This window comes from Cavia porcellus, unplaced genomic scaffold (assembly GCF_034190915.1).
Source record: "Cavia porcellus strain 051 isolate PalLab524CR breed Dunkin Hartley unplaced genomic scaffold, mCavPor4.1 scaffold_5, whole genome shotgun sequence".
Lineage (NCBI taxonomy): Eukaryota > Metazoa > Chordata > Mammalia > Rodentia > Caviidae > Cavia > Cavia porcellus.
This window is the reverse complement of record NW_026947488.1, coordinates 92,208,675-92,235,546: the sequence shown is the minus strand read 5'-3', so window position 1 is coordinate 92,235,546 and position 26,872 is coordinate 92,208,675. Positions and strand designations below refer to the sequence as shown.

The following is a 26,872-nucleotide window of genomic DNA, read 5'->3' as shown; positions in this document are numbered from 1 at the left end:
AGAACCTTACTATCACAACACACAAGATGACCTTGTAGGACCCTTCTCCATCTTGAGCCTAAGTTCTCATGGGCACGGGTAGGATTGCCCCGGGACAAACTCTCCAAGTTCATCAAGATGATTGCTTAAACCCTGGCCCACAGCTTTCTGGAGGAAAGGAACTTGTGCCACAGGGCCAGGCCTGAGTTTCAGGGAGTACCATGTACCTGAAGGGCCTATCCTGGGAGAATCAAAATTTGGGCCTGAAAGGAAGCTCAGAGTTCCTAACATGGCAGTTAGAATATGGGGACATCTATCATATGCAGCTGATATGCCCCTACTATCTCCTTTCTTGGGAACATCACCATCATGGTCTATGTCATTGGTCCCCAAGCCTCCTGCACTTATGCCATTGTGACTGGTTCATTGTCTAGCACTTGGATTGGTGGTGTGAGTGCTACACCCACCTAGGGGTGGAGCCAGGATATGATGTAATGTGGGAAGAAGATGTGTCTCTCTCTCTTGCCAGTTTCCACTTTGCTGTTTGCAGCCACCATGAATTGCAGCCCTGCCTATGCCACCTTGCCTTGGAGCCAACTGAGTATGTCCAAGAACTGTAAGAAATAAACATTTCCTTCCCTAACTTTGGACATCAGGTATTTTGTCTCAGCAATGAGTAAAAAGTAACTAAGAAAATCACTTAAACATTTGACTTTATGACCAGTGATGAAACCTATTGGAAAAAGGAGTCACAAACTCAAAGCTTCACACCAGATTGAGACTAATGAGCTAACTACAATCCCCACACAGACCCTAAACTTAATGCTAAATCTAACACTAGCCCTCAGACTAACACCATAAAACTCACTCTAATCCCTAACTCTAACCCTCTCAGGAACCCTAACTCCAACCCCAAATCATAAAACCTTCAGTCAAAACCCAACCTAAAATTGAAACCTATCTCTATTTCTAATCTTTAAGCCAACCCAACCCACCCCTGAACTCTACTCCTATCCCAATTGCCAACCCTATAGCTAATTTCAAACTCTAACCCTAAATATAACCACTAATCCTAACTGGAAACCCTAATTCAGTGGTCACAGAAACCAAGAGACCTATGAACTCAAGGCTTTCTCTGTGGAAGTGGGATCTGGTCAGTTGAATTGATAATGGAGGAGCAACGTGCGGATCTAGACTCTTCTGGAGGATCTGCACAGTTTGCCTGGTTTCCCCTGAGTCCGGGGCACCGGCAGTACAGAGTACAGCAACAAATAATAGAACAGCTCCAGGATGGCGAGGGGACGACCGTTAGGCGAAGGGATGGGGCTCCAGGGACTGTTGAGACAAAGGACTGGACTGCTGGTGACCGTTGGGGAAAGGGCGGGGCTGCTGGGACCGTTGGGCAGAGGGTGGAGCTCCTGGGACCTCACGGCGAGGTCAGAGCATGTGCTCTACCCCAGCCCTTGCCCAGGAGACATTGCTGGGGACGCAGGGCCTAGTCCTGCGTGGCTCCTTAGTGGCCACAGGATGAAAGTCCACCCCTTCAAGGAGAAGCCGCAGGAAGAACCTGAGACTGAGCGGGAGGCAGAGCCCGAGCCTGAGCCTGAGCCTGAGCCTGAGCCTGAGCCTGTGTCTGAGCCTGAGCCTGAGCCAGAACCTGTGCTCCAGGGAGGGCAGCCAGAGGAGGCCACGCCAGAGGGAGGGCCTGGGCCCAATGGGGAGGAGCCCAGCTCAGGCGAGGTGGCAGCCTCGGAACCCAGGGTTTGGGATCAGGAGATGGAGACCTCGGAAACCTCGGTCGCCTCGGTAACTCCAGGGCTTGGGGTTGCTCCACGCCGAATGCGCACTGACTGCGTCGAGGCGCCGCTGTCCCACGCCTTTGAGCACCTGGGCGCTACTGTGGGCGATCACCCCTGGGTCTTCCTGATTCTACCTCTGCTGCTCACGGCCGCCCTGGGCACCGGATTCCGGTATGTGCAATCGGAGGAGGAGGACCTGGAGAACTACACACCAGTCGGGAGCCCAGCCAAGCACGAGCGGCACTTTGTGCAACAACATTTCTCCGCCAATGACACCCATAGCTTCTTGGCCTCCAGGATGACCAAGGAAACCAACTTTGTTTCCATTCTGCTGGTCTCCCATGACAACTCACTGCTAAACCAGGAATCCTTTGCAGAAGTGGATAGATTGGACCAAGCAGTGCAGACTCTGAGCGTGCAGGAAAATGAAACTGAGGTCCTGTATATGGAGGTGTGTGCCAGGTACCAGGGCCTCTGCGAGCCCTCCAACCCACTCCTGTATTCCTGGCAGCAGGACAGGAACCTCGACCTGACGCAGGTCAGCTTCCCCATCCATGTGCACGCTGGCCGCATCATCAGTCTGGTGGGCTTCTTTGGAGGGTATACCTTGAATAAGATGGCAGGGACCCAGTTACTGATGGAGGCTAAAGCCTTGCGGCTGCTGTACTACCTAAAGACACAGCACAAGGAAGACAACGAGCGGAGCAAGAAGTGGGTGAACCACTTTCTGAACCAGTTTGAGGACATTAAAAAGAGGCTGGCCTTGAGGAACCTGCAGGTACCTGAGGCCAGGGTGACCGGGAGGCTGAGGAGGTGGGAGGCCTGGGGAGATGGGTTGAGGACTTCCTGACTGCTGGAGTGGTCCTTGACTCCGGGGTGGAGTGCTCTGCTGTATTTGGTGCTTTATTCAACTTTCTCAGATTAACACAGGAGGATGCCACAAATCACGTCCTTGGGGATGTTCCTGTGGATAACATAAATCTTATATCCAACAGCTAGTTCTGCTTAGTATGGACACTGATATTTTCATTTCATTTTGGGTTTGGTTTTGTAATTAAATTACCTTGAGATTGTTACTTTTTGTTAAAGTCTTCACTGGCTTCTGGGAACCACCTAAAACTTGTTTGGAGCTCATGGGATCAGATGACAAGCAGACCTTTCAGTGAGATTGCGTTAAGAAGATAAGTAACTCAGCATTTTTCAAGTTAGTTACACATTAAAGCAGCTAGTTTTTATTGTAAGGTACATGTTAGCTGTTCAGTAACTGGAGCCCCAAAACTCTTAATTGTTAGAAATAAGTCTGATAAAAGTGAGACTCCTACTTGGAAAGACCTTTTGATGATCAGGTCTTCCAGAAATACTTGTGCAGAATATACAAATGTAATAAAATTTAAAAAGCCACAGTTTTCAAAGTAATGAGGACTAGATTTCAGTTGCATACAAAATTCAGTTTTAGGGTTGAGTCCAGAGAGCACTGTAGTTATATATACAGCCCTTAGTTTTATTTTGTGATAGGTCTCAACTTAGTAGTTGCCCAGGCTGACCCCCAACTTGTGGTCCTTCTGACTCTGCCTCCCAAGTAATTGGCAACTTTTGAGGTTGTTTTTTTTTTTTTTTTTTTTTTTTTTTTTTTTTTTTTGTGGTACTGGGGATCGAACTCACTACCTTGTGCTTGCCAGGCAGGCACTTATGCCACTGAGCTAAATTTCTGGCCCTAAACTTTGAGATTTGAAGGAAACTTGAGAAAGCAAAACATAGATTTTGTGGGAAGAAGGGAATCTTACATCTTTTTTTTTTATTAATATGGGGGGGGGATCTTACATCTTTATCCTAAAATTGTAATTCATTTATATCTTTCACTAAATATGCAACCCCCAAAGTTAGAGGAGGACAGTTCACAGTTTGTAAAGGTTTCAATCCAATGTTGCTCCTGAGGCGGAGGAGCAGAGCATGCCAGAGAGGCATCACAGAGAAGAAACAGTTTATGGAAGGCAGAGGGTGATAAAGCAGGAGGCAGCAGCAAGCATGAAAGAAGTGAAGCAGCAAGCGAGGATCAGCAACCCTCTTTCTGTCCCTTGTGTCTTATCTAGGACATCTACTCTTAGGCCATCTAGCACTCACACCCGGGCTGGGCAGCTTTAATCCTTCTATCACAACACAATTCAATCTTAGCATCACATCCTTGATCCCAGCAGCACATACACACCTTGTACTCAGCCACCTTTGACTGCATGAGGCTTTCAGAGGTCATCTAGATACAAGTCATAACACTCACAAAGGATTGAAAATTACTTACCTGAGTATACTTTTTATGGCAGGTGGTCCACTTTACCTCACTTTCCCGACAACTGGAGCTTGATGTGGCATCTCAGTCAGTCATCCCTTTGTTTTACTTGGCATACATTCTGGTCATACTGTTTGCAGTCGTATCATGCTTCAGGTAAAACACTTTTATAAGCTTTTATTTCTTATTTTATAAAACACTTGTGATAAGATGTATATTATATAATATTCTACATTAACCACTTTAGATGTACAAATTAATGACAGTAATTATAGCCACACTGTTTGTAACCATCATAATGCCAAAGTTTTCATTACTCCAAATAGAAACTGTGATCATTAAGAAGTGATTCCCAGTGCCCCCTCCTTCAGTTCCATTTAGCCTTTAACAAACTTTCCATCTCTGAATTTGCCTATTCTAGATAGTTGTCCTGTGTTACTAGCTTATTTCACTCAGAAGATATCTTCAAGACCTGTCATTAAGTTTGTATCAGAATTTTATTCTTTTTTATGGCTGAATAATAGAATCTTCCAACTTGGTACTTTTAAACATTATTCTGATCGTATGAAGCTCCTTAAAATACTGTAGGCCTACAGTTATTGATAGTATTGCCTTAAAATCTCTTCTCTCCTTTCCTATTTTTTTTGATGCTGGAGTTTGAGCACAGGGACTTCATACATGTTAGGCAAATGCTCTAAGCTGATCTACATGACTAGATGCTTCTTTACTGTATTTTGAGACAGGTTTTTAATAAGTTTATCAAGGCTAGCCTCAAATTTATGATCCTTCTGCTTTAGCCCCCAGAGTAGCTAGGATTATAGTCATATGCCACTATGTCTGTGTCTTACAATCTTTTTTATTTCTCTTGAATTTGATGATAATGTCTTCATTTTTATATCTGATTTACTTACTACTTGTGTCTTCTATCTTATTTTTCTTTGTCACTGTAGATAAAGCACTTTGTCACTGTAGATAGTCAATTTTATTGATTGTTTCAGAGAGCCAGCTTTTGTTGGTCCTATTGCTTTTCTATTTTATTTGTGCTAAACATTGGTGTTTTGATCACTGTTCTTTCTTTCTTACTTGCAATGTTCTGAATGTTGGTGTCTTCTTCAAATCTTTATCTTGAAACCTAACTCCCAGTCTGGTAGTATTAGGTAGGCACTTTGGGAGATGATTAGAATGAGATTAGTATCCTCATAAGAGTTATAAGGGGCTGTATTGTCTTGTGCCACATGAGGATATAACAATCTATGAAATGAAGAGTGTGAACTCTCACTAGATACTGAATCTGCCAGCAGCTTAATTTTGGTTCATTCACCCTCTAGAACTGTGAATTTCTGTTGTTTTTAAGATCCTACTCTGAAATACTTTAGTATAGCAGACTAAGACACTTCTGGTAGCTTTGTGTTTGTTTTTTCTCTTTTTTTCTGGTTCTACAAAATGTTGTTGTTAATGCTTTGATTTTTTTCACCATTTTTAAGCATTGTGGCTTTTTTTTTATTTAAAGAAAGACTAAACAAAACAGAAAATAGGTAGAAATAATACATACATTCAGAGAAAAAAAAACAGTAAGAAATCACTAGTTGATGTTTAGATATTGTCGTTTTACAAATAGTTGTTCAAGATACAAAAACGGAACATGTAAACTGGGAATTCAAACAGCGAGTTTGTGTGCCCCACAGACAGTTCTGTACAGCTGTCCAACAAAAACTTAGTAACATGGTTATCAGTCCTATACATTTAAACATACATGCAGTTATCCATATCTTCATTTATGTTTAGATTGAACAAACTAGAGCAGGTTAAAATCATTCTGAACAAAGAATAATAGTATTGCTGGATTTCATATCATGACACTCTGTGATCAGCACTGGGTACTGTAGTGTCTTTTTAAAAATTTAATTTAAAGAAAGACTAAACAAAACAGAAAATGGGTCGAAATAATACATAATTTCAAAGAAAAAAATAAACAGTAAGAAATCACTAGTTGATGATTACAGATTATCTTCTTACAAATAGTTATTCAAGATACTAAAATGGAGCATATAAAGTGGGGATTCATACAGTGAGATTGCAACCAGTTCTGTTCAACTATCCAACAAAAACTTAGAAATATGGTTATCAATCCTATAATTAAACATACATGCAGTTATCTGTCTCTTCAATTATGTTGAGATTGAATAAACCCAAGCAGGCTAATGTCACTCTGAACAAAGAATAACACTATTGCTGGGTTTCACATTATGACACTCCAGGATCAGTACTGGGTACTTTAGTGTCTCTTTAAAGTATCTGTTCATTTCATCATGTGTCATAAGATCAGTTCTCATAAACTGTTTATAGATTATACACATGCATGAGTCTTAACATGTATTTCTATCCTTTCTATATTAGAGGGAGAAACAAAACAAAGATGGCAAAACAAAACATATTCCTATAAACACATGAAATGAATAAAACATATAAGACCATTGTACAAAGAGTTCTGCCATGGTTCTTGTGTTGTCTCTTGTTATCTCCAATAGAATTGGATATATCATCAGACATAGTATAATTGAATATATCAGTACATAACAGTATTAATAAAAACACAACTTTGTATATAGTATGGAAATTCAAAAACCAGCAGTTATCAAACCAGAATGTACATCGTAGGGTCTTGTAATCTTCAGTGTAGTTGCCTATACTCTCAGACTTGATACTACCAATCGTATCAGTTTTGAATAAAATCTTCTCTGCCTCATTTCTGTTATGCTCTTGTTTGCCATCAGTTGTCTGCTTACCTTCTTCATTCTGTTTTCTGCTCCATTCTTTGAGTCCTCTCTGCCACTGTTCCTGGAATCCTAGTACTTTTCTCTCTCTCTAGAATGCCCTGCAGTATTCTCTGTAGAGTTGGATTGCTGGTTGCGAATTTCCCAAGTTCCTCTTTGTCTTGGAAGCATCTTGTTTTTCCATTAATTTCTAGAGACAGTTTACCAGGGTATATCAATCTGGGATGGAGGTTATTTTCTTTCAGGGCTTGGAATATTTCACTCCAGGCTCTTCTTGACTTGATGGTTTGTGTCGAGAAGTCTGCCGTTATTCTGATGGGCCTTCCTCTGTAGGTTATCTGTTTCTTGTCTCTAACAGCTTTTAATATTCTGTTCTTATATTGAATTTCTGGGATCTTGATTATTATATGCCTGGGTGTAGCTCTGTTTTGGTTGTAGGTGGCTGGAGTTCTGTATGCCTCATATATGAAGAATATCATTTCCTTTTCCTATGTTTGGGAAGTTTTCCTTAATTATTTCTGTGAATAACCTTTGTAGTTCCATTGTTTGTATCCCAGCTTCTTCATTCACATTCTTTATTTTCAAGTTATAGATCCTTTTATCATCTTCTAGCCTTTGTATTATTACTGCTTGTTTCTTTGTTGTTTTTAAAAAGTTTTCCCTTTCATACTCCCACATTGCAAAATTGTCCTCCAGTTTGGATAATCTATCCTTAGTTTCTTTCAAGCTGATTTGCCATCTTTCTATAGAGCTTTTAATTTCCTGGTGATCTCTCTGAATCTGCTTCATGTATTTTATATTTTTTTATATTCTTCATCAAATGGTTCTCTCCTTTGTTTGAGTTCCTCCCTTCTTCTGTCTGTGTCTGTTTGAGGGGTGCTTAGTATCTCTTTTATTAATCTTCTTATATCTTGCTTTATTTGGCTAAATAGTTTTACTCATCTATGAGGTCCTGAATATATCTCTTTATGTCCACTGGCGCTGTGTCTGATATTGCATGTTTGCTGTTCTCATTCTCCTTTGTATTTACCTGTCCTGGGTCAATGTTCTCAGGGTTGGGGCTTGGGGACTTTTTGTTGTTGCTTCTTCTTCCCATCTTTTTGCTTCTTCCAGGAGGCCCCAGTTTCTTTCTTTGTTGGTTACAGTTCTTCTGAAGCATGCTGGCTAGATGACCCTTCACACTGCAGTGTGCAAGTGAGTTGCAGACAGGGACAGCGTATGCTGGCCCCTCCCCTCTGTATCAGTCAAGCTGCTGTGGCCTGCATTACTGTATTACTTTGCGCTACCTCCCCTCCGGACCAGCAGTGTGGTTAGTGTGTGCCCCTGCTGCAGGAACTTGACCTCAGATAACATATTGGGTCTCAGCTGGGTCTCACGTGACCCAGGCCTAGCTCACTCCACCAATCCCGTTTGGGCAGGGAACAACTCATTGCTGCCCCTTGTACTTGCCAATCCTGCCCGGTCCCAGAATGTCATTCTCCAGAGCCCCCCTTTCTATGGAATGGTTCCACTCCCGTCATTCACCACAGGTTGATATAGGCACCCTGCCAACTCAGCTCTCCCTTTGGCTCGCTGACCCCCGAACTCAATGTTACTGTGACTCCAGTGAGTCTAAGTGGCGGGACCTTGGACGGCTTGGCAAGTCACAGTGGGACCCCGGAAAGTTGCAGCGGGACCTCGGATGGTCTGCAAATCTCCTTAATTTCTTCTTGGGACGAGAGAATTCATCTCCCTCTGTTTGGGGCTCCCTACTCCGTATTATGTTCTATTCTAAGTTGAGTATCTCAGGGAGCTTTTGTAGTCAGTTGTTATGTATCTGCTATCTTTGCTCCTCCACTGATATTTTTTCTTTTTTAATGCAGGTGTTTATATCTACATATTTTCCTTGAAGCACTGTTGTCACTTTATAAGTTAGGGTATGTTGCATATTCATTTCTATTCTTCACTAAGTGCTTTCTAATGTCTCTTGTGATTTATTTTTGATTTACTGGTTAATAATATGTTACTGAAGCTTTGTATGTTTGTTAATTTTCCACTTGTTCTTCTACTATTGATATAAAGCTTTGGTTATGAAGGGTGCCTTTTTAGTTTGTTTCTAAATATTTGTTCAGACTTGTTTTGCAGTCTGCCACATGGCCTTTCCTAAAAGAGGGCCTAGTACATTTGAGAGAAAAGTGTGCACTACTGTTGTTGAGCTAAGTGGTCTGTTTACCTTTGCAGGGTCTAATGGTTCATAGTTTTCTTCATTTTCTCAGTGTCCTTAGGAATCTTCAGCCAGATGCTTTCCTTATTATTGAAAGTGATAATTAACATAGCCTGTCTTTTGTTTACTGCTTGCATGAATATCTTTTTTTCTGCACTTTCACTTTCTTATTTATTTATTGTGTCTTTTTTGAGATGGGGTCTTGCTATGCAGTTCAGGACAGCCTTGAGCTCACTTTGTAGCACAGGCTGGTCTGGAACTCGCAATGATCCTCCCACCTCAGCCTCCTGAGGTGTAGTGTGAAAATATGTAGTATGGGCCACCACCCCTGGCTTGCACTTTCACCATATTTTTGCTTGAGATCTTTGTAAATTGTTTATTTCCAGAATTTCCCACTTTAATGTATTTGGACCACAGTTATCTATAGATACCTGAAACCACAGAAAGCAAAACAATAAATATGAGGAGACAACTATGTTCAAATTCCCACTTCTTCCCTATTCAGTGTTAGATCTTATTATAAAGACTTTTTGAAAAAATATTTGGGATTTTGATAATAATTGCCTAAAATGAAAGACTGAAACAGTATACATATTAGGAACAACCTAGAGAACAAGTTGCCTTCCACTGTCTAATGAACATTGAATGCAAAGAGATTTAAAGAAATTCAAGTTAGCATCCAGTTCATTAGCATCACTACCAATACACATCATTTCCCATGTCCTCCAAGTTTCACATCAGAAAAAGCACAGAGGCTCATAAAAAGAAATGGGAAGAAATGTGTCCTGTATAACATTTACCTTCATTAATCTTTCTGATATGTTCATTTTATTTTTTTCTTATCTTAACCTCATGTTTATCAATATTGATGTTTTATAAAAGTTTATTATAGAAGAGCAATTTACTTTTGCTTTGTAGTTTGTATTTGCATGTTGTTTTGGGTTCCTAATTTTAATTCATAGCATTTGCAGATAGGAAAAAAGTGAAATACAACCACAATGTATGTGTAATATGAAATTTTTGGTAGTTAAATGTGATCTTATCACATGTATATGTAATATGAAATTTTTGATATTTAAATGCGGCCTTGTCTGAAGGACTTGAATTATGTTCCTGCTGTTTTGGAATCGTTGAATTTAACTCCTCAGTTGTCCCTCTTAGATTTCAAGTCCAAACTTGATTTCTCTCCCTTATTAAAATATGTGGAGGTATTGATATCAATCATTTGTTTTAAAGCAATTTCCAGCAAGTAATAACTAACATTAGAGGTAATTGTCAATATTTTAAAGCATAGTGTCATAGATATTGTAGAGATAAAACACTGAATCATATGTTAAAATGTCTTGTTATAGGTGTGACCTAAATGTGTAGTGATGCCAAACACGGTGGCGCACGCCTGTAATCCCAGCACTTGGGAGACTGAGGCAGGAGGATCATTGCAAATTCTAGACCAGGCTGGGCTACAAAATAAGCTCAAGGCCAGTGTATACTTCATAGTGAGAATGTGTCTCGAAAAGACCAAAATAAATAAACAAATAAATAAAAGTATGGCACATATTTAAATTTAAAAATTTTATTACAGTAAAAGACACATTGCCATTTATTCCCCTCAAAATAACTTATCTTTCATTTGAAAATACTTATCTCATTGTTCTTGCCAATATCTGAAGCAGTTTTGGAAGTCGTCTTCTGTGTGAGTCTACAAATCTTGACAAAAAATTTTTTTTCAGTGAGTGCTGCTGCCAAGTGTTATCTAATATAAAGATATTTCATGCTATATTCATGGCCAGTTGGATCTCAGGAGTTGGTAAAAAGGTAACTGAGTCTATGTTCTTTCCCTGGTACTGCTTGCCCTCTGATATGAATTGAATATGATCTAAATGTGTCTCCAGAGGTTCAGGTACTACAATAATGTTCTCATCTACCTTATATTCACTGGATATGGCACCGTAAATCTTTCAGCAATTCCCCAAAATCCCAGTGACATGAAAAGTCAGTGTTGTGAATCATCTCAGGATCTGAGGCAGCCACTATACCCTAACTAAACACAGTCCAGAAAGAGGAAGGCCAGAACTGCTCCAAAAAGTGATAAGAACAATAAGTGAAGTGTATTTGAAGCAAGGGAGAGTATTTGGTGGTGGTGTGGTGGGGGTTAATGGCAATGTTTTTTTACTGTAATGAATATTTTAAAAATAAAAATGTTCATGTGATTTTTTTCAACCACACCTTCTATAGTCTCATTTCTGTTGCCCTGACAAGGAAAGAAGCACATTCAAAATACAGCAGATTTCAGCTCCTTTTTTCCAAGTTAATAGCAACTTTTCTACAGAGCACATTTCACCAGTAGAGAAAAATTTTGAAAGTGATTTAAAACCAGGGTTGTGTATGTTTGTTAATCACAGTGCACAATGAACCAGCCTTGAAGTGCAGGAGATAGTTTATATTGTGTTCATGGCCAGTTGGTGCTCCAGAGTGGGTAGGAAGGTAACTAGGTCTGTTCTGTCTCTGGTACTGCTGGTCCTCTGCTGCAGATGGGAAGTGATTCAAGTGTGTCTTCAGAGGTCTGTGCAATGCGTGCTTGGTCCCAGGATGGTATGAGGAGATGGTAAAACCTTCAAGAATCAGGGCCTAATGGAAGGAGGTTAAGTCATGAGGTTCTTTTCTCCCTTGAAGAGAGGTTATGTAGTTCTCATAGAACTCTGGCTAATTGCTATCAGCAAGTTGTTATAGAAAGTTCAAGTCCCTGAATCTTTCTAGCTTCCTGTCTGGCCAGCACTCTCTCTGTCTTTCATTCTTCCACCATGATGCCATGTATCATGTTATGACACAATGAGCAGAGCCTGCCGAAGTACCAATATCATGATCTTGTATCCCCCATAGCAGAACCTAAATAAACTTCTTTTTCTTTTTACAGATTATCCATTGTCTAGTATTTTATTATAGCAACAGAAACTGGATTAAAGGCCCATCCCTTTTCTGTCATATTACATTCATACCCTTCTGAATATCAGAATGCAGTTTCCCATCTGAAGTATTGAGTAAATCTTTGTGATTCTGAAATGCTAGTCAGTGCATTCATTAGTGCTTGAGTACCTGCATAGGAATCGCTCAGAAGTTTAGTAAAAGTATATATTGGTAGCTTTTCCATCCTTACCATTCCATCTGAGAGAGTGACTGGGAATTTAAAGGTCCCCAGCAGAGAAGTATCAAAATTACTGCCCCAATGTCCAGACCAGGAATGTTGTCAATGAGAATCTCAATGTGGAAGCTGCCACTACAAATTCCATGTTTTTTTCCCCTCAAAATTTACAGGTTTGACTGTATACGAAATAAAGTATTGGTTGCAGTCTGTGGAGTATCTTCTGCTGTCTTGGCAGTGGTGAGCAGCTTTGGTCTCATGCTGCACATTGGAGTGCCGTTTGTAACCATAGTTAAAAATTCACCATTTCTCATTCTAGGTGAGTAAAAAAAATGTAAATCTGCACATTGTTGTGTATGTGAGGTGTGGAGTACATGAGGGAAGGGATTGTAGGTGGATGTGAAGATTCAACATGAGATGCTGGGAAAGAGGAAAATCACATGAAATTATGTGTCTTTGGATCCGGAAAAATCTGGTATCCCAAACAGACAAATAGTGAATACAAATAATAATTCACACATAAAAAACAGAAGTCTCTGAAAACAAGAGAAAAATAATTTGAACTCTCAATCAAGGAATACAAATCAAACTAAAAGTGATAATTTGTTTTCTTACTCATTCAGCAAGATGGAAAATTTGGAAAATGTTATGTGCAAAGGAAAACCCTCCTAATTGTGCTGTGGGAAAATATAAACTGCTACACAGACATTTGTAGTCCAACTTTGCAACAAATCCAAAGACTTAGAGAAACAGTACTTTTGACCCATCAATTCTTCTTAGAATCTGGTCATGCAATCAGGCAAGAATCACAGGCAGAGCAAGGAAGTGTCTGAAACAATCACATCAGGATGAGATCTGTCAACTCAAATGTAGCAAATGTAAAATACTGAAATGATACTCAGTCTTTTATGCTCATTAAATAAAGTTTCTGATTATAAAACATTTGAAATAGAGAAATAGCTATGTGTATATTTGTGTAGAACAAATTGTAGGTGGATATACATTGAATTCCTAATAGGAACTATCTCTGAGTAGTGGAATCATAGTTATTTTCAATTTTTTGTTGTGTTTATGGTACTTTCAGAATTTACTTAACACAATACATGGGAAAACAAAATCATTAATTGTAGAAAGTAAGCAACTTGGAAGAATCTGTTCTTTGTTTTCTAGAGGAGGTAGTCATGTGGACTGGATATTTGTTTTGGCCCTGTAGAGCACACCTTCCTAAACACACACTCAGTCACTTGGTGTACCCTGAAGTCATAAATAACTATAGTTAAAGCATATGCTGCTGTTTTATTATAAGCCATTTTTGGTCTATACACACATACATACATACATACATACATACATACATACATACGTAAGAGTGTGTGTGGTTTTTGAAACTTAGCCAATAAATGTATGAGGACAACTCCTGAACAAGGTTCTTTAATGAATAAAATTGGCTTTTCAAGATCTGATTATTTCAGCTAAGCAGGATTGGAACCCTCATAGCCACCAGCAGAAGGGTGCTTTCGATGAATGAATGGCAGACTCCACAGCTTTGTGTACACGTACACCTTCTATCTGGATCGTGCACATGGCATGTCTGATGTAGAGGCCAGGTTCTAATCCCAATATTCTTCTAAATTCTTCAAGTTTGTTTACTTTCCAAAATATGAAAAGTAAATTGAAATTACGATCAACATTTCAGTTCCAAGTACCATACATGGAAGCAGAGGCATATAAGAGTGAAAGCATGTCAACTCATAGAAAGTTCGAAGGAGTCACAGTTTATCTGAAACATGTTCACATTGTCCTTCCTGGTCTCCTTTCTGTGTAGTCCTTTTTTCCTCCCACTCTTCACTAGTGATTTCAGAGTCCCCAAATATTCTTATGTTCTGTTACAAACCAATCTCATGGTGGAAAGGAACTAATTACCTAGTAGGCAAGTAAAGACTTGGAATAGAGTATACAAGGTATATGTAAACAAAGGCTTTTTACTGAGGAAGGCCTGATGAACTCTGTTGTAAATTCAGAGGCAACTAAGAGAAAGAATTGTGGAAGAGATAGTATTTAAGCAGAGATTATAGCTGGGTGTGGTGGCACATGCCTGTAATCCCAGCAATCAGGAGGCTGAGGCAGGAGGATTGTTGTGAGCTCAAGACCAGCTCAAACTGCATAGCGAGACCCTGTCTCAAAAAAAGCAGAGATTAGGCAGAATCAATGGCACAGAGAAGTAAAATGGTCCATTTATTTAACTATTAACATACATTAACATATATAAAGATTCTGTTCCTCTTTAACAGGTGTTGGTGTTGATGACATGTTCATCATGATTTCTGCCTGGCAGAAGACCAGCCTCATGGACAGCATAAGAAAGAGAATGTCCAAGGTCTATAGACATGTGGCAGTGTCCATCACAATCACCACCATAACCAACGTCCTGGCCTTCTACACAGGGATCATGAGCTCTTTCCTGGCCATACAGTACTTTTGCATCTACACAGGAACAACCCTGCTGTTTTGCTATTTTTATGGCATCACCTGGTTTGGAGCAGTTATGGCCCTCGATGGTAAGAGAGAAGTAGTCTGCCTACAGTGGTTGAAAAAACCAAACCAAAAATGGTCTTCATTAAAAAAGGCCTGCTGCCTTGGCTTTGGTTCTGTCCCAGATGAACAGGAAACTGATATCCATCCAATGAATGTGTTCTTTAGAGACTATTTTGGTCCTTTTCTCACACGCACCAAGACCAAGTTTTTCATAGTGCTGACATACATTTTGTACATGGCAAGCAGTATATATGGGTGCTTCCAAGTGCAGGAAGGCTTGGACCTTCGAAATCTGGCCATTGATAATTCCTACATTGCACCATATTTTGATGTAGAGGAATATTATTTTTCAGATTATGGTCCCAGGGTTATGGTTGTTGTTACTGAAAATATTAACTACTGGGATGAAGACGTAAGGATAAAACTGGAAAAATGTCTGATGAATTTTGAAGCAAGTAAGTATGTAGATGAAAGTCTTACAGAGTTTTGGTTACAAACATATGTGCAATATATGAGAAATAACAGTCAAGATCCTAATGACAAGAGTTCTTTTATGGACAGTATTTCTGAGTTTATAAATACTTTTCCAAATTTTATGTATGATATTAATATTTCATCATCAAATGAAATCATTTCTTCCCGGGGTTTCATTCAGACCAAGGATGTTGTTTACCCAGTCAGCAAGAAGTTAATGTTACAGCAGTTACGAGATATAGCCAAACAATGTGAGCTGCCCTTGCTTGTGTATAACCATGCCTTTATATATTTTGACCAATATGGAGGAGTGCTGGAAAACACTTTGCGTAATGTCATAGTTGCATCGGCAGCTATGTTCCTTGTCTCCTTGGTGCTTATCCCTAACCCAATGAGTGCCTTGTGGGTGACATTTGCAATTGGTTCTGTAATTGTGGGAGTGACAGGTTTCATGGCGTTCTGGAAGGTCAGTCTCAATGCCATATCCATGATTAACCTTGTAATTTGTATAGGGTTTTCTTTTGATTTTTCTGCACACATTTCCTATGCTTTTGTTTCCAGTTCTGAGACCTCGGCAAATGGAAAGGCAATGGAGGCCTTGCATCTGTTGGGCTATCCGGTGTTACAGAGTGCAACCTCAACAATAATAGGGGTGTGCATTTTAGCTGCTGCTGAAGCACACATATTCAGGACATTTTTTAAGGTTATGTTTCTTGTAATGGTATTTGGGGCTGCCCATGGCCTCATTTTTATTCCAGTATTCTTAACCTTTATCTGAAGGTCTGTTTGGGAAGCCACTAAAAAAAAGCCAGTTGTAGAATTCTGACTGACTCAATCCAACTTGATTTTTTAAAATGCACAATTAAGAAAAGTTGATAAACTTTAAATGAAGGAAGGCTGATTGACATGGAAATTTAATTTTAAATCATTATCTAACATCCTGAGAAAAATTAGTTTTACATGAAAATACTAAGTTACAAAATATTGTCATCCTAAAGACAGTTGCTACAGTCAAGAATAAAGTATCACTTTCCAGTTATTTTTTTCATTTTATTTCATAAATAAAAACTGGAATTATTAGTAGAATTGAAGTATTTATTTCTTGTTCATACTATAAGTGGAATACTATTTTATTGCTTTCCTATATGCAATATTATGTGAAAAAGTAACATGTATTCATGTTCAGGTGGAGTTACGTGTACTTTCTCAATGGGCTAGGGTTAGGGATTAGGATTAGGACTGTGGAGAAGGGCTAACATTTTGAGACACAAAATAGATTGGACAACATTTAGTTTTTCCATTCTCTTAATGACCCAAAGGTAAATCCTAGAACTCTTATTCACACTACATAATAAAACTTGTGTTCAGGCCTGGCTAGCTCCCTTTATTATATTTTCTGGCATACTGGCAGGTGGGTTAGGGTTGGGGTTAGGATTAGGTTTAGGGTTAGGGCTAGGATTAGGTTAGAGTTAGGGTATAGGGCTTATGACCAGGTTTCAGGACCCCCAGGTAGTATCGGGCTGGCCGAGACAATAGATTGGTCGAGTGCCAAGCTCCGAAAAATGGCCTGTCTGGTTGACAGGGCCCCAGTAAGGGAGAGAACCAGGTCTCTCGCCTCAGTTTGCTGGCCTCCCTTACTTCATCTCTCCTCAACTCTCAGGCCACAGGTGAGTGTTAAGCTCCTTCCTTCCTTCCATCTCAACTCTGTTCCACTGGTCCCTCATGCTGCTTCACCCTTCTCTGCCCTGGGCTCCAGTTCCTGCCACTGTCTGGTGGCTTGACACCACTGACACCATCTGTCTTGAGCCCTGCATTGTACAAACCCTTGTCCTGTATCTGGACTCCACCTGGGACAATGGAAAAATGGAAAATCCCTCAGAGTCTGAGTGAGTGAGTCCCGTGAAAAAAGCAGAATGAGTTGGATGACCCGACATACCCAACCATGGGAGAGAGAAAAAGCGACGCTCACCCTCCCTCCAATCGACTAAAGAAATGGGGAGATGGCTGTGGTGTCTGTTGACCCAAAGTCAATGCCAGATCCTAACTAAATCTTGTTTCCAACGGGATGTCTTTCATTTCTGTGGTTCTCTTTGATCCAAAGCTCCATGACATTGCTATTTGGGGGGGGGGACGACTCTCTCACTCTTTCCCTGGGCCAGATTCTGAACACATCTCTCTGTCTGTCTTAGCTCTGCATCACTGATGGATGTCATCTCGAGTGAGTCCCATATGTCTGTAACTAGTGTCTGTCCCATATCTGACTTGGGAGAGCAGAATAGAACTCAGGGAATGAGTCCCCTGCCATGAGAAATGCAGAAAGAGCCCCCCACATAGGACAAAAAGCCACTCGCTCACTCACTTGCTCACTTGCTCAAAGAAGTGGGAGATGGATAGATGTATGCATCTGCTGACTAAAAATCAATGTCAGATTCTAGCTAGCAGCATTGTTCCTGATGGGATGTCTGTTCCTGTGTGTGTTTTTGCTAGTTCTGCATTCCAAAGATTTGTGAAACATGGAAAAATCACTCAGGGAGTGAGGGTTTAAGTCCCATGAATCTCAGCCTAACCCTAACAATGCACAAACATGCCCTGATCCTCACCCTAACTCTAACAAACACATGCCACCCCAAAAGTAAGTGCAAGATTCTCCCTCAGTCTTTCCCAATGGGATGCCTGCCTGTCTGTGGTTTTTTGGCGGTTTTGGGTTCAAAAGCTTTGTGAATCATGGAAGATCACTCAGGGAAAGAGTGTAAGTTCCATGAGAAAAACAGAAGGGGCCTTACCCACACACAAGAGAGAAAAATCAACCCACTTGCTCCACCAAGGAAGCAGGAGACAGACGGGTGAGTGTCTGTGTGTCTGTCTGTTGAACCAAAAATCAATGAATGTCAGACTGCAGCTAAATAGTTCCCAGTGGGACATCTTTGTTTTCTGTGGTTCTCTGTCTGTTGAAAATCTTTGTGATTTTTTCCAGTTCAGAGCCAGCTACTCTATGAGACTCTGAAAGAAAGACAAGGGTTCCACATGAGTTGTGGACACCCAGCTCAGCTCAGCTCGGCTCAGCTCAATGGACTGCAAATGCACCCATTCATTTGGCAGCTCACATACCCGTCATTCACGAATCCACTTCAGTCCCTTTGCCTCTCTCCAGCGTTTCTCCCTGCTTTTTTTCTTGAGCCCTTTCCCTCTTTACGCTCTTCTTTTCTGCTTTTTCTTGGATCCTTTGCCCTCATCCTCACCCTTACCCTAACAATGCACACACAGGCCCTGATCCTTACTCTGACCCTAAGTGTGCATGCACATACACTGATCCTCACCTTAACACAACACACACACATGCCTCACTTCTCACCCTAACAACTCACACACATGCCCTGTTCCTCACCCTAACCTTAACACACACACACACACACACACACACACACACACACCCCTTGATCCTCACCCTAACCCTCACAATGCACACTTACATGCCTTGATGTTTCAGGTAGAGGCATTGTGGTTTCCTTCTGATGTCCAAATTGTTACTGCCTTTTGTCTCTCCAGTGGGCAGTAGGAGGTAGAATAGTCCAGTGAAGTTGAATGTCCTATATAAAGGCCCCTTCTCCTTCCAGGAGGGAGCCATGGACCTGCTACAGGAACTGAAGGCCATCCCTATCATGTTGTGCCTGCTCCAGGTAGGCCCTGTCTGCCCCATCCGGGGACAGCTCCAGGGACAGCAGCACCAAATGCATTTGGCAGCAGGGATTCAGTGGCTCTCTTCAACAAGGGCTTGATTGTCACATACAGCTGTTCTGAGGAGAGGGTGCTTGCCTTTTTCTGTTACTTGATGAGTCTGGGAGAGGGCTTGAAAACTCATCCTGTCCTGGGTTTCAAGTGGGACAGTTTTACTTCTCCTTGGCCAGTCCCCAACCTCTATCCTGTGGGTCTAGGCCCCGGGGGTGTGTGTGCACCACCTCTCAATCCAGGCTGCTTGCCTTACAGTTTACCCGTGTTGGGATGTCTGTCAATGCCATGCGGAAGCAGAGCTTGGACAAGGAAGTCATTGCACTGGCCAAATCATCAAGTCCTGGAAGAAGCTCTTGGGTGTGGATCAGGCCATGAGAGCTGAGTAGTAGGGCAGTGGACACTCAAAAACCGGAAGGCCTTTGCTCACTGGCATAGCATATTATGGTGGTAGTCATACTAACCAGAGACTGGCCTCCTGGGAGTGGTCAATTTGGGGCTAGAAGTGGATGGATGGATGGGTGCCCATCAGCAACAGCAGGCATAGGTGGCTGGGGAAGCATGACTGGTGGGGCAAGGATACATGCTAGAGAAGGTTCCATATAGAACAGGGAGAAAAAGTTAAGACCAGTAGTTGGGCTACAGTAGAAAGGTTTAGGGTTGGAAGCTCTAGGGGGAAAGGGGTCGAATAGTGAGAGGTCACACAGAGAAGAATGGAAAGGCCACTATGCACAGGAAATGCATTGGGTAGGAGAGGAGGAGGAGCTAGGGCTACCACAACAGGGAAGGGCTGCATGGGAAGCAGTGGCCCCCTGCTGGGGACAAAGCAGCTGGTTGCAGGAAACTGGGAGGAATAGGAAGGCAGCTCTACATCTAGATGCTGGAAAGGTCCCAGCCTTTCCTGGGTTTTATCTTTGGGGCAGTCACAGGACCTACCTTTCTTTGCGGTGATGTGACGGTTGAGATGCAAGTGGCACGTGCATGTTCTGGTTCCCTGTGAAGGCCTGGGCAGACTCCTTCCAAGGCTGGGTTTGGGAGAATCCTTATGGAGCACAGCCTTGGTCTTCTGTTTGGGGGTGGGACAGGAGAGCAGACCCCATGCATGGGTAGCCTGCTTTGGTGGGTATGTGAGGGGCAGATTCTGATGTGTTTGGTGGGATGGAGGGAGACCCATTGGCAGAAGGGCCTCGTGGCCTGGCACCTTGCACATCTGGCATGGCTAGGAGCAGGGATGATGGGGATGGTGGCTTGGCTGAGGCCACATGAGGCTCCAAAATGGCAGGTGACCAGTGAGTTTCCAAAACAGTGGCACCACAGAGAAGCTTTGCCTCACTACAATCAGGTAAACAGAACCCAGTTATCCAGGCACTATAACCCTACAGCCAAAGGAAGGAAAAAGAAAGCCTGGCTTCCCACTGCAGCTGGCAACAAACTGGCAGCCAGCATCCACATGGTGCCGATTTTAGGTACCAGAATAATGCGCAAATTCTGAGGGTAAGACAGTTCCCGCCTCAATCACAAAGGGCCTGGGTTAGTCCAAGCAGTGTGCCCCTGAGAGGGCAAATCATAAAGATATCAGGGTATAGGGGCTGGGGATTTAGCTCAGCGGCGTAAGTGCCTGCCTTGCAAGCAGGCAGTCGTGAGTTTGATCCCTGGTACCGATAAAAAAGAAAAAGAAAAGGAAAAGGAAAAGAAAAATAAAAAGATATCAGGGTAAAGCCAAAGGTGCTGCGGAGACCCCAAAATTTTTAAAAAGACACAACGTAGATAGATAGATCATCCAAGGAAAGAAAGCTGCAAACGACCAACAGAGAGGGATTAAGAGATGAGCTGCCATGAGAGCTGAAATCCCTGTAAGTGCCTGCCATGGAGGTCGAATTACCCAAGCCTTTCAGAGCTTGCAATGGGAAAGAATGCTTCAAATGCTGCACATAAAGTCTCAGACTTAATATTTGCCCTGATGGGTGTTGGATTGGGTTTGTTCCCGATGCTTTATACTCCCCAGCTTATAACTTTTGGACTGGTCATGTTTATCTCATGCCTTTGCATTTCCAAAATGATTCACCTCATTTCACTGATAGAGGGTTTCCCATGAAGAGTTTGCCATAGACTGCATAGAGTGGATGAGTGGCCAGCTGTGACAGGGGTTACGGTCATCAGAGGGTTACGATTAATGAGCCAAGCCCCTGGTATTAGCCAGCCAGTGGTTTTGGAAAGCCCCCTGGAGCCAACATACAGGCCTCCCTCCCCTCCTGGGGTGAGGAGCTGGGTGGAGAGGGCAAGATGAACCGCCTGCCCTTTCCTGGTTAGTGCCTTCGGTCCATCGACATGAGCTTTGAAAGCTGGCAGTTTCCGTGTCAGCACTCTGATGCTGCCCTCTATTCCACCTTCTGGCCACCGGAGGTTGCAGCTACAAACCGAGCCATAGTGGAAGATCCCAAATTCGATAGAGACAGAGAGAGGCAGAGTAAGACATCACAGACATGGCACATGACACATTCATTCCAGATGGACCTGTCGCATGTTGGGCGCCACAGAAAGGAGGATGGCATGCCCTTTGGGAAGGTTAGGCTGAGGCTATGGCTTAGGCTTTTGCTCATAATTAGGGTTTTAGGCTGTGGAAGCTAGGGAAGGTGCTCTGACATCGGCTTCTCTGGGGACTGGCATCTTCCTGGGGTTGCCTGTGGCCTTGAATCTGAGGCCAGTGTTTCTTCCCTGTCTCTCTTTCCAGCCACAAGAGGCTGGAGCTAGCTTCCCAGAATGCCATCTTCCCCAAGGATCACACTATGTTTCCTCTGGTTCCCATGACTCGTGATGCCGTATGCAACAATAAATGCCATCAGATCCTAACCACTGCCCTGCAAACAGGAGGAAGCCTCGAGTGCCTGGCAGTCCTGCCTGACATGCCCGTTTATACAGCACAGCACAACACAGCACAGCACAGCACAGCACAGGACAGCACCGCACAGCACAGTACATCACAGCACAGCATAACACAGCATAGCCCTTTTTCAACTTCAGGGGCCGCCTTCCTTAGCTTTCATCTTGCCCTTGTTAGTCAGCAGGCAGGGAGGGCTCCTTTGGGTTGTTAGAGGACCTGTATCCTGGCAGTAGCTCTGGGGATGATGTGCATGTTCTCTTTATCCACCAGGCTGCACTGTCTCTTCCGGCTAGAAGAGTGGCATTCAGGGAAGCCGATGGCATGGTAGTGAGGGCTCTCTGTCTTTTGCAGACGACCACATGGCATGGTAGTCTGTGCAAAACAAGAGCATTTGTTGGCTCAGATCAAGGAAGAGTATATCTCCTTTGTCCAAGTCTTCCCATATGGGTTCGCGGCTTTGGTAGGAATCTGGAGGCCCCTAGGCTTTGTTCCAAACAATGGTGGCTGTTGCTGGACAACAGTACCCTCTGAGGTGCCATTACCATCTCTGGGCTTTTTATGTGTCCTGCCTGTTTCTCATTGAAACTAGCTAAAATGAAATTTAGGGTGCCCTTGTGTGTGTGAGGGAGGGATGTCTTGCCCCAGTAGGGTTAGGGTTAGAGTTAGGGCTAGGCTTATGTTAGGGTTAGGGTTAAGGATAGGCTTAGCCTTAGGCTTAGGGCAAATGGTTAGGGTTTTCATGTTCAGTGTCCCATTGAAGCACTCTACGTGAGAATCCAGGATGCATTGTGAAAAAGAGAGGAAAAGAAAGTGCTCTAAAGGATATAACTGCATGTATATTTAAGTGTATAAGATAGATAACCATATTACTGAGTTTTTTTTTTTTTGGATCATTGAAGAGAACATTGTTGGAACATTGTTTGTTGTCTCACTGTTTGAATGTCCACTTTGTATGCTCTAAATTTGTAACTTGAACAACTATTTCTAAGATTACAATATGTTATCTTTTAACTAGGGATTTCCTACTGTTTATTTTTTTGAAATTCTGTATTACCTGTACCCTTTTTCTGTTTTTTTTCTTTTTCTCCTTAAATAAAATTTTAAAAAATGCCTTTTGATCCTCTTACTAGACTTTGAGCAGCTCAAGGACAAGAACAATCTTTTATTCACCTTGATATTTTCTTATACCTAGAGTGCAAACTAGAACACAGTGAATTATTTTTATTTTTTAATAGGACACATGGAATTATAAATATGTGGAGAAAATTCCTTGTATGTAGTTTATATAGAGGTTATTTAAATTTACATTATAATGGTATGTTAGCACTCACTAGTAAAAACGCATAATTTTTAATTTTTGAAAGCAGTTCAAGTATTTCTCAATCAAAAAAGTGACATATAGCACTATGCAAATATATAGCACTATGCAAATAATTTATTCCTTTATAATAAATTATATTACATGAGCATGAAAATACATTGTCAGTGTATCATACTCTTAAATCCAGAAGAGGAAAATATAGATCCACTACTGGAGTGGAAAAATACTGTATATTATTTTAATATCAAAATTATGGCAATCATTCTGACTTTTTTAAATGACTCAATGCAAAGTGCTGAACCTTGAACCAAAAATAGATCAAAATATATTTTAATATAAGAGGAGAGGAATACAATTCAGAGAATGTGAATTTTATATAACATACAACCATTATACAACAAAAAAATGAAGATTTAAGTATAGCCTATTCAAAATACAAAACATAAAACGAGAATCAAAATTCAAGTGTGCAACCATGGATTCAAATCAATTATGTATGATGGTTTTCTATGCAAATTAATATCTGCACTGGATGATGTAGGTAAAGAAAGACGCATAGTTTGACTTGCCCCAAACATTAAATTAAACCGATTCAACATGCATGGAACAACATTAAATTTAGTCTAGATTTATGTGCTAAAGTTTGTTTATAGACTACACATTGAAACTAGCTAAAATGAAATTCAGAGAGTAAAATACTCATGAAAATTGATCTACTTTTAAAGGTTTTATTTGTAACGTATGTTTAGGTTATAAACCTAATCAGTATCAATTTGTTTTCTTATAGGCAGAAATCTAGACATTATTAAAAGAACATATACAAGATATAGTAGGTTAAATAAATCTCTAAAAGGAAGCATTTTTTAAAATTTCCAAGATATAACTAAGAATTCAATTTAAAAAATCCTAAAAGCAGATATATGTAGAAATATGCTCTAAGGTAATTTTCAGAATGAAGGCTAGCTTTGGCATCTGTCATGCCCTTGCCAAATTCCAGTCACTCTCAGCTACTCCTCGACAAAGATAACTATTGTAGAAATTTCCACTACCACTTTATTTGAAGTCTGTAAGTAAATCTCAGCCACCCACATCTGGTTGCTATGGAACGGACTTCATACAGAATTCTCTATTGCAGAAGCTGTGTGTCCTTTCTTTTTTGCTACTAAATATTAATGATTTGCTTTGATGTTTAACAGTTCACTAGAGATTAATGAGTCAAGTGTTAATGAGTGATTTTTCTGTAAATCATCTATTTTCCCCATATATAGATTATGATGAGTCAACTTCACATTCTTCAGAATGCAACAAATAGATTAAGCAACTAAATAATATTTTCTTTTACTTCCTATGTAGAGGTCAGTATTAGTCATTTGGGCCCTACAGATTTTAAATGAGAAGATGCAAATTTAGGGAGTAATGTTATCTATGAAACAAAAAGTTGTAATTTTGAGAAAGATTAAACAATTGACTTACTGAGAAGCTATCTAGAATGACTTAGTTAAGGTATATTATTAAAATGTCAAAGATACATTTTAAGTCTCAGTGTAAGAGTCTGTTGTACTCAGAGGTTGTAAGGAAAACACTTAAAATCAGGACATGGGGTTTATAATATTATTTTATGATGGTTACCCAGAGTTAACACAAAGTGCAGGAAATCTATCTGCAACACTAAAGACATAGAATATTTAAGCAAGGGCCTGAGTCCCACAGCAACATCCTACATGAGTTCAGACAAAGACCCAGAGCTCATGACAGTGCCTCCCATGAGTCCAACAAGAAGGACTCATGTCAGTCTCTTTTATGGATCTGTGCTGGGAAAGCCCAAAGGTCCGTGGTGAAAGCCAGAAAGTCTATGCCAGCTGGATAAAGGAGCTGTGCTGATAGCTTGAGGATTCTACACTGGAGCCAAGAAGTCACACTCAAAACACAGACCAGCGCTGTCCTGAAAAGTTCTGCAGCCATCCTCAGCAATATGGAGGCCCTAGCTCCTCCAATGATAAGCACAGTCGAGTACATGCCAGGAAGCCAGTGTGAGGAGTTCATCCTCCAGGTTAAGCAGCACACATCTTGCCCTCTGGACCCAGGGAGCAATGCTAGATGTAAGGACCGGAGCTTCTCCAGGAGAACCAGTGGCTCAAACAGCAACACATAGAAGAACCCACCATGCCTCAATGCCCCAGTGCTTCTCTTCTTTACATCTCTATGCTGGCAACTCAGCGCCCTGCTGATTTAATTCAGCTGCTGTTAAGTTGACCACCAGTTTGTAATCTGTAACAGTCATATAAAGTAGAAATAAACCCATAAATTCATATTATAGAACATGTATTCAGAAAGTTAAATTTTGAAATTAAATCCTTCCTGGAAATATTTGTTGGTGCTTCCCTCATAAAGGACACACTTCCTTTCTGCCTTCCTTCACTGCATCTTTTCCATTTTCTAAGAAGCTATCTAGTTTTATCTTTCTAATCTATCAAAAGCAATCAAACCGAGTGTTCTCATTATCTAAGGCTCTAAAAATGTATTCATTTGTTACAGTACTACAGTCAAAATGAGAGGAAATAAAATGAGCCTTCTACTTTTTTCCACTGTCCAGAGCTGCTCTGAAGAAAAGACAGCAGCTGGGCGTCAGGGTGGTTGGCTAAGGTAACACAAAATGAAAATGACAGTAAAGGCTTCATTCAGTTACTGAAATAGTATAATAAAAGAGCACAGATTCCCTCCTGCATGGTCAATTTTCTCATGAATGTGGTTGGGAAAGATCAGATAGGGAATTATGTCATTGTCAAAATGCCCTAAAGAAAGGCTTGTGGCATTCTATAGATATTGGACTTCATGGAGAAAGAGCAAAAGGACTAGGAGTGAAAAAATGAGTACTAAGAGGACAGGATTGTACTTTCCATACCCACCTTTCTTCCAGTGAGGAAGTTTTCAGATGTATCTATAATGGGCCAACAATGAAGTGGACTATGATCGGGGAGTGACCAGCGTGCCTATTCTCTGACCACAAATCTCTTGAGTAGTGGCAGTGCAATGGCTGTGCACTGAGTCTGGAGTGGGGCAGTAGCTTTCAGCTATGAAGTCTGTGAGAAATATCTTTTACCATTACTTACAGCTGAGTTAAAAGATCACACATAAGATTTTGACCCCAAGCTGGAGTTCTCAGCTCTGCCACTTGATTTTGGATTTCTTAAGAAGCTTAGGCTACTCCACAGAGATGCAAATTGTTTAAATTTTGAAGGGTGATAACAAGGATTTGTAAATAGTCTAAAGCTACAGAGGCCCATGGTCATCATCTCGGTCTCTCAGAACAGTGTGATCAGGCCTGCATGGTGGAATGAAAATAGTCATTTGTGTCAACCTTTACTAAGTCGAGAAAAAGTTGTCCCATAGTTCACTAGAATCTGCTTTATTAACCAAGAACACTTCTTCCTTTAGCTTATATAGTACATGAACTGAGGAGTTGAGAAAATTAGACTGTATGTGGCCAGGGATTTAGCTCACAAGCATAAGCACTTGCCTGGTGAGCTCGAGGTCATGAGTTCCATCCTTGGTACAAAACAAAATAAAAAAATGTGCAGTCAAAATTGCTCTCTCATGCATAAAGTCAGATTTTCCCTTTCCAGCTACTGTACCCATCATATTTCAACCCCTTGTGCAGACCGTGCTAAATTTCTTCTAAGCCAGATCTTCTGTGTAGAGCTCTATGGGAGGAGGCACCACTAACTTTAAGCTGAAACCTTACATTGCAACATTTCTC

The 26,872-nt window shown here is 41.2% G+C and overlaps 1 protein-coding gene across 1 annotated transcript; it reads left to right on the top strand.

Moving 5' to 3' along the window:
- The first annotated feature begins 1,400 nt into the window (after positions 1-1,400).
- LOC100726008 (patched domain-containing protein 3) lies at positions 1,401-16,038 on the top strand. Its single transcript, XM_063247945.1, has 4 exons — positions 1,401-2,556; positions 4,097-4,218; positions 12,352-12,497; positions 14,470-16,038. Exons 1-4 carry the CDS (start codon positions 1,507-1,509, stop codon positions 15,963-15,965), a joined length of 2,814 nt encoding a protein of 937 aa, XP_063104015.1. The 5' UTR covers positions 1,401-1,506; the 3' UTR covers positions 15,966-16,038.
- Positions 16,039-26,872: the final 10,834 nt, after the last annotated feature.